The 14,028-nt window shown below is 45.7% G+C and overlaps 1 protein-coding gene across 5 annotated transcripts in view; it reads left to right on the top strand.

Annotated features, from left to right (window-relative positions):
* Positions 1 to 13,630, top strand: part of LOC307211925 (uncharacterized protein) — a 30,571-nt gene extending 16,941 nt beyond the window's left edge. The window contains exons 1-7 of one of the 5 annotated variants that reach the window (XM_079969091.1): positions 1,417 to 1,680; positions 1,916 to 2,040; positions 4,363 to 4,492; positions 5,975 to 6,016; positions 9,558 to 9,599; positions 11,844 to 11,891; positions 13,519 to 13,630. In XM_079969091.1, coding sequence (XP_079825217.1) covers positions 1,983 to 2,040; positions 4,363 to 4,492; positions 5,975 to 6,016; positions 9,558 to 9,599; positions 11,844 to 11,891; positions 13,519 to 13,531 — 333 coding nt within the window. In that variant the 5' untranslated portion in view covers positions 1,417 to 1,680; positions 1,916 to 1,982 and the 3' untranslated portion in view covers positions 13,532 to 13,630. Of the gene's footprint in view, positions 1 to 1,416; positions 1,681 to 1,868; positions 2,041 to 4,362; positions 4,493 to 5,974; positions 6,017 to 9,557; positions 9,600 to 11,843; positions 11,892 to 13,518 lie in introns of those variants that run through there. The other 4 variants (XM_079969093.1, XM_079969092.1, XM_079969089.1 and 1 more) reach the window with 4 other exon arrangements.
* Positions 13,631 to 14,028: the final 398 nt, after the last annotated feature.

Below are 14,028 nucleotides of genomic sequence, written 5' to 3'. Positions count from 1 at the left end.
CCTGCCACAATTCCAATTTCAGCCATTGGTTTGGGTTGATTTAATTTCACCCACTCCCCTTGTCCCTGATATAGATCTTCACTCCTCTCTTCTTCCCTGTCTAGAGGGGTGAAAGATGCCATTTTGTGGTTCACCCCAGGTTCCGAAATATATTGTTCCTGAGTGTGTCTAATGTACAATGAGCTCAGGGCTCTACAGGAACAGGTTTGTTCCCTTGAGGCCTGGAAAAAATAAGAGTCAGAGAAGTTATAGCTGTGTCCCACTCCAACAACCATAGCTCCCTTGCATTCAGGAAGAGTAAGGGTATAAGGAAGCAGCACATTTCCTGAGAAGGGACTCATTCTTTGTGGGACAAACAGCTATCCTTTTGTGCCAATGATACTCTCTGTGGGTGGAGGGATCCTGGCTGTGGGTAATCCAGAACATGTTGGCACAAATGACATGGGGCATGTGGTTGTGAGGTCCCAGAAACCATATTCCCATGTGAGCAAAGTTTACAGCATATGGGACTTTTTAGTTTAGAGAAAAAGCAAGTAAGAGTTGACATGATAGAAGTTTTTTGAATAAAGATAGCATGGAACAATGAATAGAGAAAAGTCTTTCTCCTTCTCTCATAACACTACAGCTTGTGGATGTACAATGAAGCCAAATGTTGGACAATTCTGGACAGATTAAAAGCAGTACTTTATCATGCATGGCTTATCATGTAGGAGCCTGCTCCTACAGGAGTGATGGCCACCAACTTGGATGACTTTAAAAGATGATTAGAGAAACCCATGGTGGAGAGGACTATTGAAGGCTACTTGCCATAATGGCTATGCTCTGCCTCCACAGTTAGGTAAAGGTAAAGGGATCCCTGACCATTAGGTCCAGTCGTGACCTACACTGGGGTTGCAGTGCTTATCTCGCTTTACTGGCCGAGGGAGCCGGCATACAGCTTCCGGGTCATGCGCCAGCATGACTAAGTCGCTTCTGGTGAACCAGAGCAGGGCACGGAAACACCGTTTACCTTCCCACCAGAGTGGTACCTATTTATCCACTTGCACTTTGATGTGCTTTCAAACTGCTAGGTTGGCAGGAGCAGGGACCGAGCAATGGGAGCTCACCCCGTTGTGGGGATTCGAACCGCTGACCTTTTGATCAGCAAGTCCTAGGCTCTGTGGTTTAACCCACAGCGCCACCTGAGTCCCTGCCTCCACAATTAAGAGGCAGCAATACTTCTGAAGTATCAATTGCTAGAAACTGCAGGATAGGTCTCATGCTCAAATCCTGCTTGTGAGTTTCCCACAAGCATCTGGCTGCCCATGAACAGGGTGCTGCACTTTGCCTGGTCCAACAGGCTCTTCTTATGTTCTAAGAACATAAGCAGAACAATGCTGAATATGGTCAAGAGTCTATTTGCTTCAGCATTCTATTTCCAGAGCTAGTCATTCAAAATTTTCTGGGAAGTCCATAAGCAAGACATGGTTTCAATGTCTTCATTGCTTGAACCCTTCCCCAAGCAACCAAGCTTCAGAGGACTACTGTGTCTGAAAACAGAGGCTCAGTTTCGGAAGCAGCTTCCATAGAGACCATATTGTCGTCTGGTTCCTTATAGCATTGCATTCAAACCCCTTCTAGGAATTCTGTTATTGCTGTTCACAGACAGGCAGATGTGCAAGGATTATCTGAAGTTGGCAGGTAAGATTCAAAGATGCTTAGTGTGTTTCAACAGCGATGGGGAATCTGTTCCCACCCTCCAAAATGTTGTTGAATTCCAAATCCCATCAACATCAGCCAACATGGCTGGAGCTGATGGACCAACTTGTCTCAATCAGTTCTGCATGTTACTACACATGTATTAAAATCTCTTTCTTGTTTTTATTGAGTTTCAGCTGTTTCATCCTCATCTGATCCATTCCTGCCTCCCCCTCAGAGCTTCCATCACCAATTCACCTGGCTTGGTTGCAACAGAAAAACAGAGAACTCAAAGGAAAACAGCCATGAAGTTCTTTGGGCTTTTGTTTGCTGTTCTTTTATTGATATCTTGGGCTTCTCCAGGTAAGATATTATGGGTTTCAAGCTGTTCTAAACAAAATGAAGCTCTGGGTCCCAAGCTAGTTAGGACTTTGAGAGTTAAAGGCAACATCTGATAGTTGCCCAAGTGAGACCCTTCTCTGTTGTAGCCCCTAAACTGTGGAATTCCCATCCAACAGAAGTGCATCTGGCATCTTCACTATACCACTTTTGGCAAATGAGGAGGATGCAACCCTTTACACCTCTTGACACCTGAGATGTGTGTTTTCAGGACCCATTCTGTTCCTATGACTGTGATGTGTTTGTAACTGGATTTCAAATTGCTTTAACTCACCTTGAAACCTACTGGTGAAGGGTGGGCTATCATCACCATCTTCATCACACAGGAGTACTGATAAAATTTGTTTCACGGTAACTATGATTAAGCTAACTTTTTACAAAATAATATAACTTAACAGATTTGTGGAAAAATTGGATTTATTTGGGTAACATTTTGGAACAGTAAGTTCAATGATGATGCTATTGTGCTGCTTTCAACCTGCTGTAACACTGAGTATTTCTTTATTTCCTTGTGCTTCTATCTTTTACCATTTCATTGATTAACAAATAACATTTTAAACAATAAAGGAGTTATGCAACAAGGGAAATAGAAGTCAATAACCTATTCAAACATTCAAAAAACATGAGGGGTAGGGAGTCAAAGCATGTAAAGAGTGTTGGGTAAGGATGTACAAACCTTTCCATTTCATTTTGGTTTCTCATTCTTCCATAATCTTAAATTGATTTCTCCATAGTTCTGAATTCCATGAACTTCCCTGTAATATAATGTATTTTAGTGTGCAATTTTACCAATGTATGCATACATTACCATGCTATTATTATTAATAATAATTGAATTTATTACTCATTTTATTTTACCCAAGTCAACCCAGGGTAAATCAAAACCAACCAACCAGCCAAACATACAAACAAACCCACAAAGAAGGATTAAAAATGGGGGGGGGGTAGAGAAACACCTTAGAAACATCACACCCACTTCTAAAAGGCCACAGGTAGTTAAATGCCATAGACCTGGTTTTGTCTGGCATGTAAAGATATATAATGATGGCACCAGCCAAGCCTCCCTGGGGAGAGCATTCCATGAATGGGAAGCCACCACAGAAAATGCCATTCTTGTGTTGCCACGCTCCAGACTTCTCGTGGAGGAAGCTCATGAAGAAGGGCCTAAGAGGGTTATCAGAGGGTCTGGGTAGGTTCATATGAGAGAGACAGTCCTTGAGGTATTGTGATCCTGAGCCATTTAAGCACTTTGAATTGGGCCTGGAAATCTATTTGCAGGCAGTGCTGTTGGGTCAGATTCAGAGTAACATGCTCAAACCATTTTGTCCCGGTGTGCAACCTGGCCACTGAATTCTGCACCAGCTGATGCTCCAGAACCATCTCCAGAGGCAGTTCCATGTGTAACGTGTTGCAGTAAAGAGGTTACCAGAGCATAGACAACAGTAGTTAGGCTATCCCTGCCCAGATGGGGCACAGCTTAGCCACCAATTGAAGCTAATAGAAGGCACTCTGCAATCCGACCCTCAAGTAACAGCAGTGGATCTAGAAGTATCCCCAAGCTGCGTACCCGCTCCTTCAAAGGAAGTGTAACCCCATCAAGAGCAAGCAATCTCCCACTAACAGTTCCTCAGTCTGATCTGGATTGAGCTTTTCAGTTCATTGGCATCCATTACCAAGGCTGGTTGAAACCACACCACATATTTAAGAGAAGTATGACTCTTGAAGGATGGCTTTTTTTTTGTTTCTGCATTGTTTCAGAAACTGCAGCTTAGGTAGTTTCACAATTTTCTCCCCCGATTCTCAGTGGCTGCTGCTGCTGCTGCTGCTGATTTTATACCCTGTCCACCTGGCTGGATTGCACTATCCCCATCCAATGAACCTGCATAGCTCCACATCTGACCCTCCTGTCTTGAGCAGGAATGTCTGAAGAGGGGGTCTGTATGTGTTAAGCTGAAGCCACTCAGAAACCTTCCTGCAATTTGAAACTGTGCAATTGAGATTCACATCCAAAGGGAGGTCTCCTAGTGCACCCAGCAGAACACACAGATAGCCCCACTTCAGACCTTGCACCCATCACATGAAGGTCTGAGTTTTTATCAGCCACCACAGATTGTAGCGTCACTCATCTTTCAATACACGCAAACACACACACACACACACACACACACACACACTTAATCCAATGCCCAAATAATAGGGTAAGATGCTCATGAGGAAGTTAGTTCTCAATCTATTGTATGCTAGCCATAAAGGTTGACTCTTCCCTTTCTTTCTCTCATTTTGCAGTGGTCTCTAAAGTTTATGGTTCCCATGACTGCATAAGCATTAATAAGGGTAAATGTTTTCGATGGGACAAGTGCTTACCCTTTTATGACATGCTTGGAAAATGTGACAGTTTGAAGATATGCTGTAAAAGGTGAGATAGGATGCCTCAGGGTCATCTACAATTCTATGGCTCCATAAGATCCTGAGTGTCCTATGCCCCACCCTCAGGACTGGCCAATGTAGCTGCAGCCAGCTCTCATCCCACACTACCACCTGAATTAGATGGTGGAGGAGGGGGGCAACTTCCAGTCCCTGCAGCTGCTGCAGCAGCCATGTCCTAGCAGATCTGCAGAATGCTCAGGTGGAGGACATTCAACCAGCTGAAAGTAACAGCAGCACCCCCATCCGCTGCGCCCTGAAATTCACATTGACATCACTATTGCCTGCAGCCACCCTACCAGCTCCCCAACACTATCACAGAACCAGCAGTTAGGTGATGGCTATGTCCTGCCTGAAGCACTTGACTTTGTGGTTTCTGTTGGCTACATGAGCTGACAATCCTGCCAGCATCTGAGGGAGGGGCTGAACAGGGCAGAGGTCTTGGGCATGCCAGTGGAGGCACCCTTGCTCTCCCCATTGCCATCAGGCCCTGGCAGGGAGGATGGGTATCCCCAACAGGAACAGCAACTGTGCCTGACCACCCAGCCCTGCCATTTCTCACAGGAGAGTGACATCCCACATCCCTCTGCTGCAACTGGCACCAGAGATTGGAGGGCTTGGGGTGGTGAGAGTTGTTCCACAAGGGCAGAGGACAATGGCTATGCATGTTTCCTGGCTGGCACAGCCCTGGCTGCTTCTGATGGGGCTGCCTTCTGCTTGGTGGTTGGCATTCTCTTCTCAGCTGGACACCACTGCTGCTCTCAATACGGGGTCTGCTGGAGAGGAGCTGCAGAAAGGGAGAAGAAAGGGAGTGGAGGTGGACAGAACATGGAATGTAGCCCTGTTGTTGTTGTTGTTTAGTCATTTAGTGATGTCTGACTCTTCGTGACCCCATGGACCAGAGCACGCCAGGCACTCCTGTCTTCCACGGCCTCCCGCAGTTTGGTCAAACTCATGCTGGTAGCTTCGAGAACACTGTCCAACCATCTCGTCCTCTGTCATCCCCTTCTCCTTGTGCCCTCCATCTTTCCCAACATCAGGGTCTTTTCCAGTCTTCTCTTCTCATGAGGTGGTCCTATGCCCCACCAATGCTAAGCCTTCCTCTTCAGCTGGTTGAGGTGAAGAGGTACTAGAGGGATCAGAACACGCTGTGTAGATATTACCCAAGCAGCTTCCTTAAGGAGCAGGACATTAGGACTTAGTAATGACTCCCCTTTAAGTAAAACTCTTTCTGTTGGTGGGTACAGATTATAATGCATCACACAGAATTGCCATATTTGTTAAAAAGGTTACGGAGAAGTGAAAGCTATTGACTGCACCTGAAGATTCTGCAGGTGAGAATGAATTCATTGGCTGCTTTCATGGGGGAATGTTTATAAACAGTGTTTTTGTGATAATGTATTTTGCACGCATGAATTTGTGTATGTGTTCGGCCTGGTTGGCTAAAAGGCAATCAACTATTTTCCCATTTCAGGAAGGAAGAAAATGTCAAATCTCATTCTGATGGGACCACCAGGTGAGACTGTGCCCAGTTACTAAGTATTGGGCCATGCCGACTGATTTCTATTGTGACTTTTGCAATAGACCACCCTCTTTGCCTGTTCAGTTTATACCAGGTTCCCAAGGCACATGGTTTAGGAGCCAGAATAAGCCCCCTTTCCCTCCTTTCTCAACCCCACATCAAAGTGCCTCATCTCCCAACCTCTTTGTGCAGCAGCAGCTAAGAGCATGCGCAGAGGTGGGAGCATACACCTCTATGTAATGCAGCCTCTTCCGCTGAGTGAACCCTCTGGCAACTAACCTAGCCTTGTATTGTAGTTCTCCAGATTCTGTGGGTTTAAGGCGATAAACCCACCTGCTACTCACAGCCTGTTTGCTAGCTGGCAACGTTGTGAGGGAGAACACACCTAGAGACTCCATTGAGCTCATCTCCTTCTGCATTGCCTCATGCCATTTGCTGGCTTCTTCCTGAGGCAGTTTCTGTACATCCTCAAAGTTTCAGGTTCACACCTAGCCACACCAACCCACACACTTGTGGCTTCAAACTTGTCAGGTGGCTTACCCTTAGTGGCTCTAGCTGATCTCAGCGTAAACTCTGGTACCCCCTCTGACCCACTAGGGCCAGCCAGACCATCCCCAGTGTTAGAGAACTCCCCCCTGACCTGCTGCATCTTTTGAACCTCACAGCTGGACCTGCAGGCGAGGACGGCTCACTCTTTGGCTCAGACTTGACAATGGACTGTGGAGGGGTTCTAGGCCACCCCCTTGGAGGGGTTTTGGGCCACTACTGCTCTGGACTCTGTTGCTCTGGACTCTGTTCCTCAGCAACAGGTTCAGTTCCCTCCTCTTCCTCCTCATCTGAGTCAAGAAACTGTTCTGAAAGTACATCTGGGTTACCATGTATGCGTGTCCACCCACTTTGCTCACAAAATTCAGCACTGCTGCTCACTAGCAGCTGGGACTGATTGCCATCAGGATATGTGAACCACCATGTTTTGGACCCAGGTTCATATCCCACAAAGATCATCTTCCTGGACCTTGGTTCACCCTTTCTGCACTTGGCCTTTGGGATGAGGACCCAAGCCTCAGAGCCAAAAACACATAAGAAATGCACTTTGGGCTTCCTACCGTGCAGCAGAAAATAGGGCGTGTCCCCTACAGCTGAATTAAACACGTGATTCTTCACAAAAGCTGCAGATTTCCAACATTCAGCCCAAAAGCGTTGTGGGAGTCCTGCGTCAAACAGCATGGCAGCCACGGCCTCTTGTAGTGTTCTGTTCTTGCGTTCAGCAACACCATTCTGTTGAGGACTGTGTGGTGCTGTCAGCCTGTGACTGATTCCCTTCTGGCAGAAGAAGCTCTGCAGTGCAGACCCAGTAAACTCCGCCCCTCTATCGCTCTGAAAGCTAACCAATTTGGCAGAAAATTGCAACTCTACCACTGTGATCCAATCCTTAATCAATGCAGCAGCTTCCCCTTTGTGTTTTATCGAAAAACCCAAGAGTTCCTCAAAAAATCATCCAAGAGAAGCAAAATGTATTTAGACCCACCCAGAGATGCTACTGACATAGGCCCACAGAAATCTGCATGGACCAGCTCAAAAGGCTTGCTTGTCTCTCTGCTCGACCTGGGTTATGAGCATGTTTTCACTTTGGATTGCTTACAGGCTCTGCAATCCAGAAACTTATCACATCCCTTTAATTTCCACCCCTCTGCACACTCTGGGGCCTTCTTGACATAGGACCAACTCGAATGAACGAGTCTCTGGTGCCATAGATGGGAACAGCCATCATGTGGTGGGATGTTTGCGCACTGCACCTGTGTTACCTCAGGGGGGTCATCACCAGCAATAGACATCTCAACCACGAACAGCCTATTCTTCCACTCAACACTGAAAAGCTGCTTCCCATCCCTGGAAGAAGAACACGTGTTATTTGCAAACTGAACACACAAACCACCAGCTACTAGAGCAGACATGGATAAAAGGCAGTTGGCTATTTCTGGAACCACAAAAGCCTGAACATCATGATCTAGGAACGAACAATAAAGGGTCCCAGACTGACTCAGTGGCCTTCTGCTTCCATCTGCCAGTGACACATATCTTCCACTTTGCACAGTCTTGCAGTTCCAAAGAAGTCCAGCTGAGGGCACTAAAGTGTGTGTGGCTCCAGTGTCAACAACAAAGGAGAGACTGGCTTCCTGTTTGGGTTTCACAACAGCCATAAAAGCTGCTAAATGAAACAATGTTGTTGACTCCTTGCGCTCAACCCAGTTGGAACTTTTGGCATTCTTCCCATGCTTTGCAGAGGTCTTAATCTGGTTGCTCCGGGAGACGGCCTTGGGCCCTTCCTGCTGAGCTTCTGCAGGACAGTCTCTCACGAGATGGCCAGTACTTCCACACTGAAAACATCTTTTGGAGACAAAGGCTTTTACAGAGCTCTCACAGCTTCTCCCTGCACTCCCACTCCTGGGTGCACAGTTTCCAGAGGAACAGCCTGCAACTGCTTTCCTCTCAGCTCTCTGCCTCTGTTCCTGTCCATCACAAAGATGTGTTGAAGCATAAAACAGCTTCCAGAAACATGGCTTTCAGCCCCTACTGGGCTCACGGCCCCCTCTCGGTCTTTGGCTCCCACTGTGGCTACACACGCCTTCTGCAGTGCCTGCCAAGTGACCCGGGCCTCCTTGATCTCCTCAAGGTTTGGCAACAGCCAAGCATCCACGCTTGCTCAGCATGCTCGGGACACTCTGATCCCTTTCCAGAGCTGCAGCCACTTCTGCCTCAGAAACTGTCTCACTAGCCTGAGGTGGTGGGGTTTGCATGCAATTCCAGAGCTGTTCTCCCAGCAGCCAGTACTTCATCCTTACAGACCACTCCTCCCAATTGGGACCAGTCAGCCTTTCAAAAGGCAAGGTGAAAGCCTCTGGAGCCTGAGCCATCTTTCCTGGGGCTAAAGCTTACTCACGCTTCTGCTGGCCAGTGCTCAAAGATGCTTCCTTCAGCTCCACTTCACCAGCGAAATCTTGACTGCCTCAGCGTCTGGCAGGACTTCAAAGCTGTACTTGGATGTAACATTCCTTTCTCACACTTAGCAGCAAAATGAACGGCCCATAACCTGTGAACTTTACTGCCTGTCCGGCACACTTCCACGGTGCAATAAATCTGCTTCCAGGCAGCTGCAGAGCTGAGCAGCGGTTGCTGCCATATGAGAAGAAGGAAAAAAGGGTCCACTCACTGTTCTTTCTTAACAGCGTTTATTTACAGCAAGCAAAACAACAAACAGTTCCATCAGAACTCGGACACATGCTGTGTGTGTGTCTCTCTCTCTCTCCACCAAAATCGAAAGTGCTTTTTACACAGACACAGACAAAGAACAACGCAGCTTCCACTTCCTGGGAAGCTCCTCCCCAGATGTAGGACATTCAGGAGGTTTAACCCTTAACCACCACACTCCACAGTGTATAAACAGGGTTTTTGTGATAATGTATTCTGCATGCATGAATTTGTGTATGTGTTCGGCCTGGTTGGCTAAAAGGCAATCAACTGTTTCCCATTTCAGGAAGAAAGAACATGTCAAATCACATTCTGATGGGGCCACCAGGTGAGACTGTGCCCAGTTGCTAAGTATTGGGCCATGCCGACTGATTTCTATTGTGACTCTTGCATTAGACTGCCCTCTTTGCCTGTTCAGTTTATGCCAGGTTCCCAGGGCACATGGTTTAGGAGCCAGAATAAGCCCCCTTTCCCTCCTTTCTCAACCCCACCATGCCTTCGGAATGCCCATTTTCAGGGTTTACACTGACATAAGATCCAACAAGCTCAGCTTTGTTGGCTGAGACACTGCAGGGTTACGGAAGATACTGCAATGTGTCTTTGGCAGATCTGTGGATGGGGACTATTTGGGAACCCCCCAACAAAACCAGAGATCTGCTGGACCTTCTCAGCCCTGTGGATCTCCCTTCAGGAATACTGAGTGAGATAACAAAACTGCTGTGTTCCAAAAACAACACAACCATGAGTCCAAGAATGATCCAGTTGAACACAAATGTTGTCAAATAAATCTATAAAGCAGGGGTCAGCAAACTTTTTCAGCAGGGAGCTGGTCCACTGTCCCTCAGACCTTGTGGGGGGCCGGACTATATTTTGGAGGGGAAAAACCCACACAAACGAATTTCTATGCCCAACAAATAACCCAGAGCTGCATTTTAAATAAAAGCACACATTCTGCTCATGTCAAAACACCAGGCAGACCCCACAAATCACCCAGAGATTCATTTTAAATAAAAGGACACATTCTACTTATGTAAAAACATGCTGATTCCCAGACTGTTCGTGGGTCGGATTGAGAAGGTGACTGGGCTGGATCCAGCCCCCATGCCTTAGTTTGCCTACCCATGCTATAAAACATGGGATGAGAACAATTCTGTAGGACAGGGATCTGCATACATGCAATCTGAGAACCAAAAGTAAATATTAAAAGTTATATCATGAGATGAAAGGAGTTGCCTTATCCTTTGATCCGAAGCCCAACAACTATTTCTCTCTTCCTTTTTTGTACCCATTAAGTCACATCTACCTAAGAGCCAGCCTCCTTCCTTAGTCCCCTCCTTGGCCACCACAAAGAATGACCTTTGTCACTATATAACACCTGTGCTCAGGGATCTGCACTTTTTGCCGATTTGCTACTGGACCAAGTTCAAGGTGTTACTATTAGCATATAAAGTCCTTAACAACTTGGGACCAGTTTACCTACAAAATTGTCTTACCCCACATGTGCCCACTTGACCATTCCAATTGGCAGAATTGACACTACTAAGTTGTCTTGTAATACCTGCATTCTGTATTTGTAAGAACTCGATTGGTTAGTTCCTACCCTTTGGAACTCCCTGCCTATTGAAGCAGGTGTCTTCATTGTACACTTTTTGGCACCTGTTAAAACATTCCAAGGGATGCAGGTGGTGCTGTGGGTTAAACCACAGAACCTAGGGCTTGCTGATCAGAAGGTTGGCAGTTTGAATCCCCATGACGGGGTGAGCTCCTATTACTTGGTCCCTGCTCCTGCCAACCTAGCAGTTCGAAATCACGTCAAAGTGCAAGTAGATAAACGATGTTTCCATGCGCTGCTCTGGTTTGCCAGAAGCGGCTTAGTCATGCTGGCCACATGACCCGGAAGCTGTACGCCGGCTCCCTCAGCCAATAAAGCGAGCGCCACAACCCCAGAGTCGTCCGCGACTGGACTTAATGGTCAGGGGTCCCTTTACCTTTACCTTTTTAAAACATTCCAGTTTAGACTAACCGACCCAGATGCTTAGAAAGTTGAGATGATTTTAATATGTTTAATATGTTTTAGTATTTTAACTTTTGTATGTTTTAAAGAAGGGTTGTGATTTCCCCCCTTTGAGGGTATTTTAATTACAATTGACCAATGTATAAATTTAATGAAATAAATAAAAAATAAAATATTTTTTCCATGGCTGATGATTTTCTTGGCTTCTATTCACCTTGTGTCCGCTAGCAGCAAGATTCATTTTTTTGGCCCCTTGAAAACTGACTTCATTACCTTCTGAGATAAGTCGTGTTCCAAGCACCTGCTCTTTCAGAGACATGCAGGTCTTTTTCATTTACCCAAGCCTTTTTCTGAACGAAATCTTTAACAACTGTGCATTGATCATCATCTAGTGTCGTGATGTTATATTAACAGTATGGGTTTTCGTTTGTTTGTTTTCTGTAGAAAGTTCTGATATTTTCTAATCTGAACATTTTAAAATAGTAAATGAGAATGACAATAATAAGCAACCATTCCATTTCTGCCTATATTCCCCTATCTGTTTTTTTTTTTTTGCAGAAAACACACTGTTTCCGTCAGAATTCAGCACAGCAGCTCTCATCACATGTGAGTAGGCGTGGGGAAGGAATCTGACAAGCTGTGACTCCATGTTAGCATGCCTGATCCAATGTACCCAGACCAGAACTGGGATTTTTTCTGGGATCTGACCATGGCCCTGTTCCCACTCTCTTGTGGATCCCCAATATGAGGTGTCCTAAGGGATGCCTGAGGTGCTGTGGTCTTAATAATAATAATAATAATAATAATAATAATAATAATAATAATGTTATTTATACCCCACCCATCTGGCTGGGCTTCCCCAGAGACTCTGGGTGGCTTCCAACAAAATATTAAAATACAGTAATGCATCAAACATTAACAGCTTCCCTAAACAGGACTTCAGATGTCTTCTAAAAGTCTGGTAGTTGTTGTTCTTTTTGACATCTGGGCGGGCGTGCTGGCGCCACTACCAAGAAGGCCCTCTGCCTGGTTCCCTGTAACCTGGCTTCTCGCAGTGAGAGAACTGCCAGAAGGCCCTTGGCACTGGACCTCAGAGTCCACGTAGAATGATGGAGGTGGAGTCACTCCTTCAGTGGTCTAAACCACTGAGCCTCTTGGGCTTGCCAATCAGAAGGTCGGCGGTTCGAATCCCCGCAATGGGGGGAGCTCCCATTGCTCGGTCCCAGCTCCTGCCAACCTAGCAGTTCGAAAGCATGCCAGTACAAGTAGATAAATAGGTACTGCTGTGGCAGGAAGGTAAACAGCATTTCCGTTTGGTGCTCTAGTTTTGGTGTTCTGTTGCGCCAGAAGCGGCTTAGTCATGCTGCCACATGACCCGGAAAAACTGTCTGTGGACCAACACCAGCTCTCTCGGCCTATAAAGCGAGATGAGTGCTGGAACCCCAGAGTCCTCTGCAACTGGACTTAACTGTCAAGGGTCCTTTACCTTTACCTTTTAAGGGATGCCTGAGTCCTTTCTTTTTAAAATAATCTCTTCATAGCAGCCAGCTAGTGAGCAGAGCTCTGTTGATGCACAATTTGAAACAGATGAAGCCAGTCCCACAGAAAGTGACACATCTTTCTGAAGCTCTCCTTGGAAGTTTTATATGTCACACATGCATTTTATGCACTGCTTTTTTCTCTCATTTTCCTACTCATATTGAATGAGGCCAAACTTAGATTCACAAAATGTTTAGGGGTCTGCGTACCCCTGAGTCCCCCCCGAAAAAATGTTTAGGGGTCTGCGTACCCCTGAGTCCCCCCCGAAAAAACCCACTGATTTTATGTATTTCATGTACAATTCTCCTTATCAAGATCTGCCACTCCCAAGTGGACTTGCTACTAGGGACAGATGGATCTGTCGATTTCGGTCTTCTCAGTTTCTCTTAAAAAACAAAATCAAAATTACATCCATTACTCCATATTTCTGCAGAATTTTGCCATAACAATTTCCCATGAATATTCACCAACATTTTAGCGCAAATTTCTCCGGAAAAAGACATTTTTGTTTACAGTTTTGACTGATATGCACATTTTTGCAAGCCATTTCCCCTGATGTAATTATCTATGCCCAGATTTTTGGGGAGCTATATGGATTTGCCCTTAAAAATCCACAGAGAAATAGGATAGAATGAACTTTAGTCCCATACTTATGTGGATCTCAATATCATTTCTCCCTTATTTCTTTTTACAGGGGTGGATTGTAAGCAAAGCTCAGATTCATATCAAGAATGAAATAATCAAAGAGTCCTGGTTCACCTTCCTGATTTTTTTCTTTGTTCAAAATAAATTGTAGTTATAAAAAGGTCCATGTTGTCTTATTTTATGGCAAGGAAATAACCCCAGTTGTTGAGTTGCTCATGAATGGAGAGAGACAAAATCATATGGTGTTTTTGCTGGGGTTGATAAGAGAATAGATGCAGGGAGACAGGTCTGGGGTAGATATGTAATATCTAAAGGTTTGTCACATGGAAGATGGAGCAAGCTTGCCCTCTCCTGCTCCAGAGGCTAGGAGTCGAACCAATGGATTCAAGTCACAAAGAAAAGAGATTCTAGCAAAACATCAGGAAGAACTTTCTTATGATGATGATGATACCTTTATTGTCATTGTACAACCTGTGTACAATGAAATTAAACGAGCCTCCCTCCCCACCTTAACACTCAATGTCTTATCAAACAACACACCATCTCGCAAGTCAATTTC

The sequence above is a fragment of the Podarcis cretensis genome (assembly GCF_951804945.1).
Source record: "Podarcis cretensis genome assembly, chromosome: 3".
Classification (NCBI taxonomy): Eukaryota; Metazoa; Chordata; class Lepidosauria; order Squamata; family Lacertidae; genus Podarcis; species Podarcis cretensis.
The sequence above is the reverse complement of the archived record's forward strand: the minus strand, read 5'-3'. Positions and strand labels throughout refer to the sequence as shown.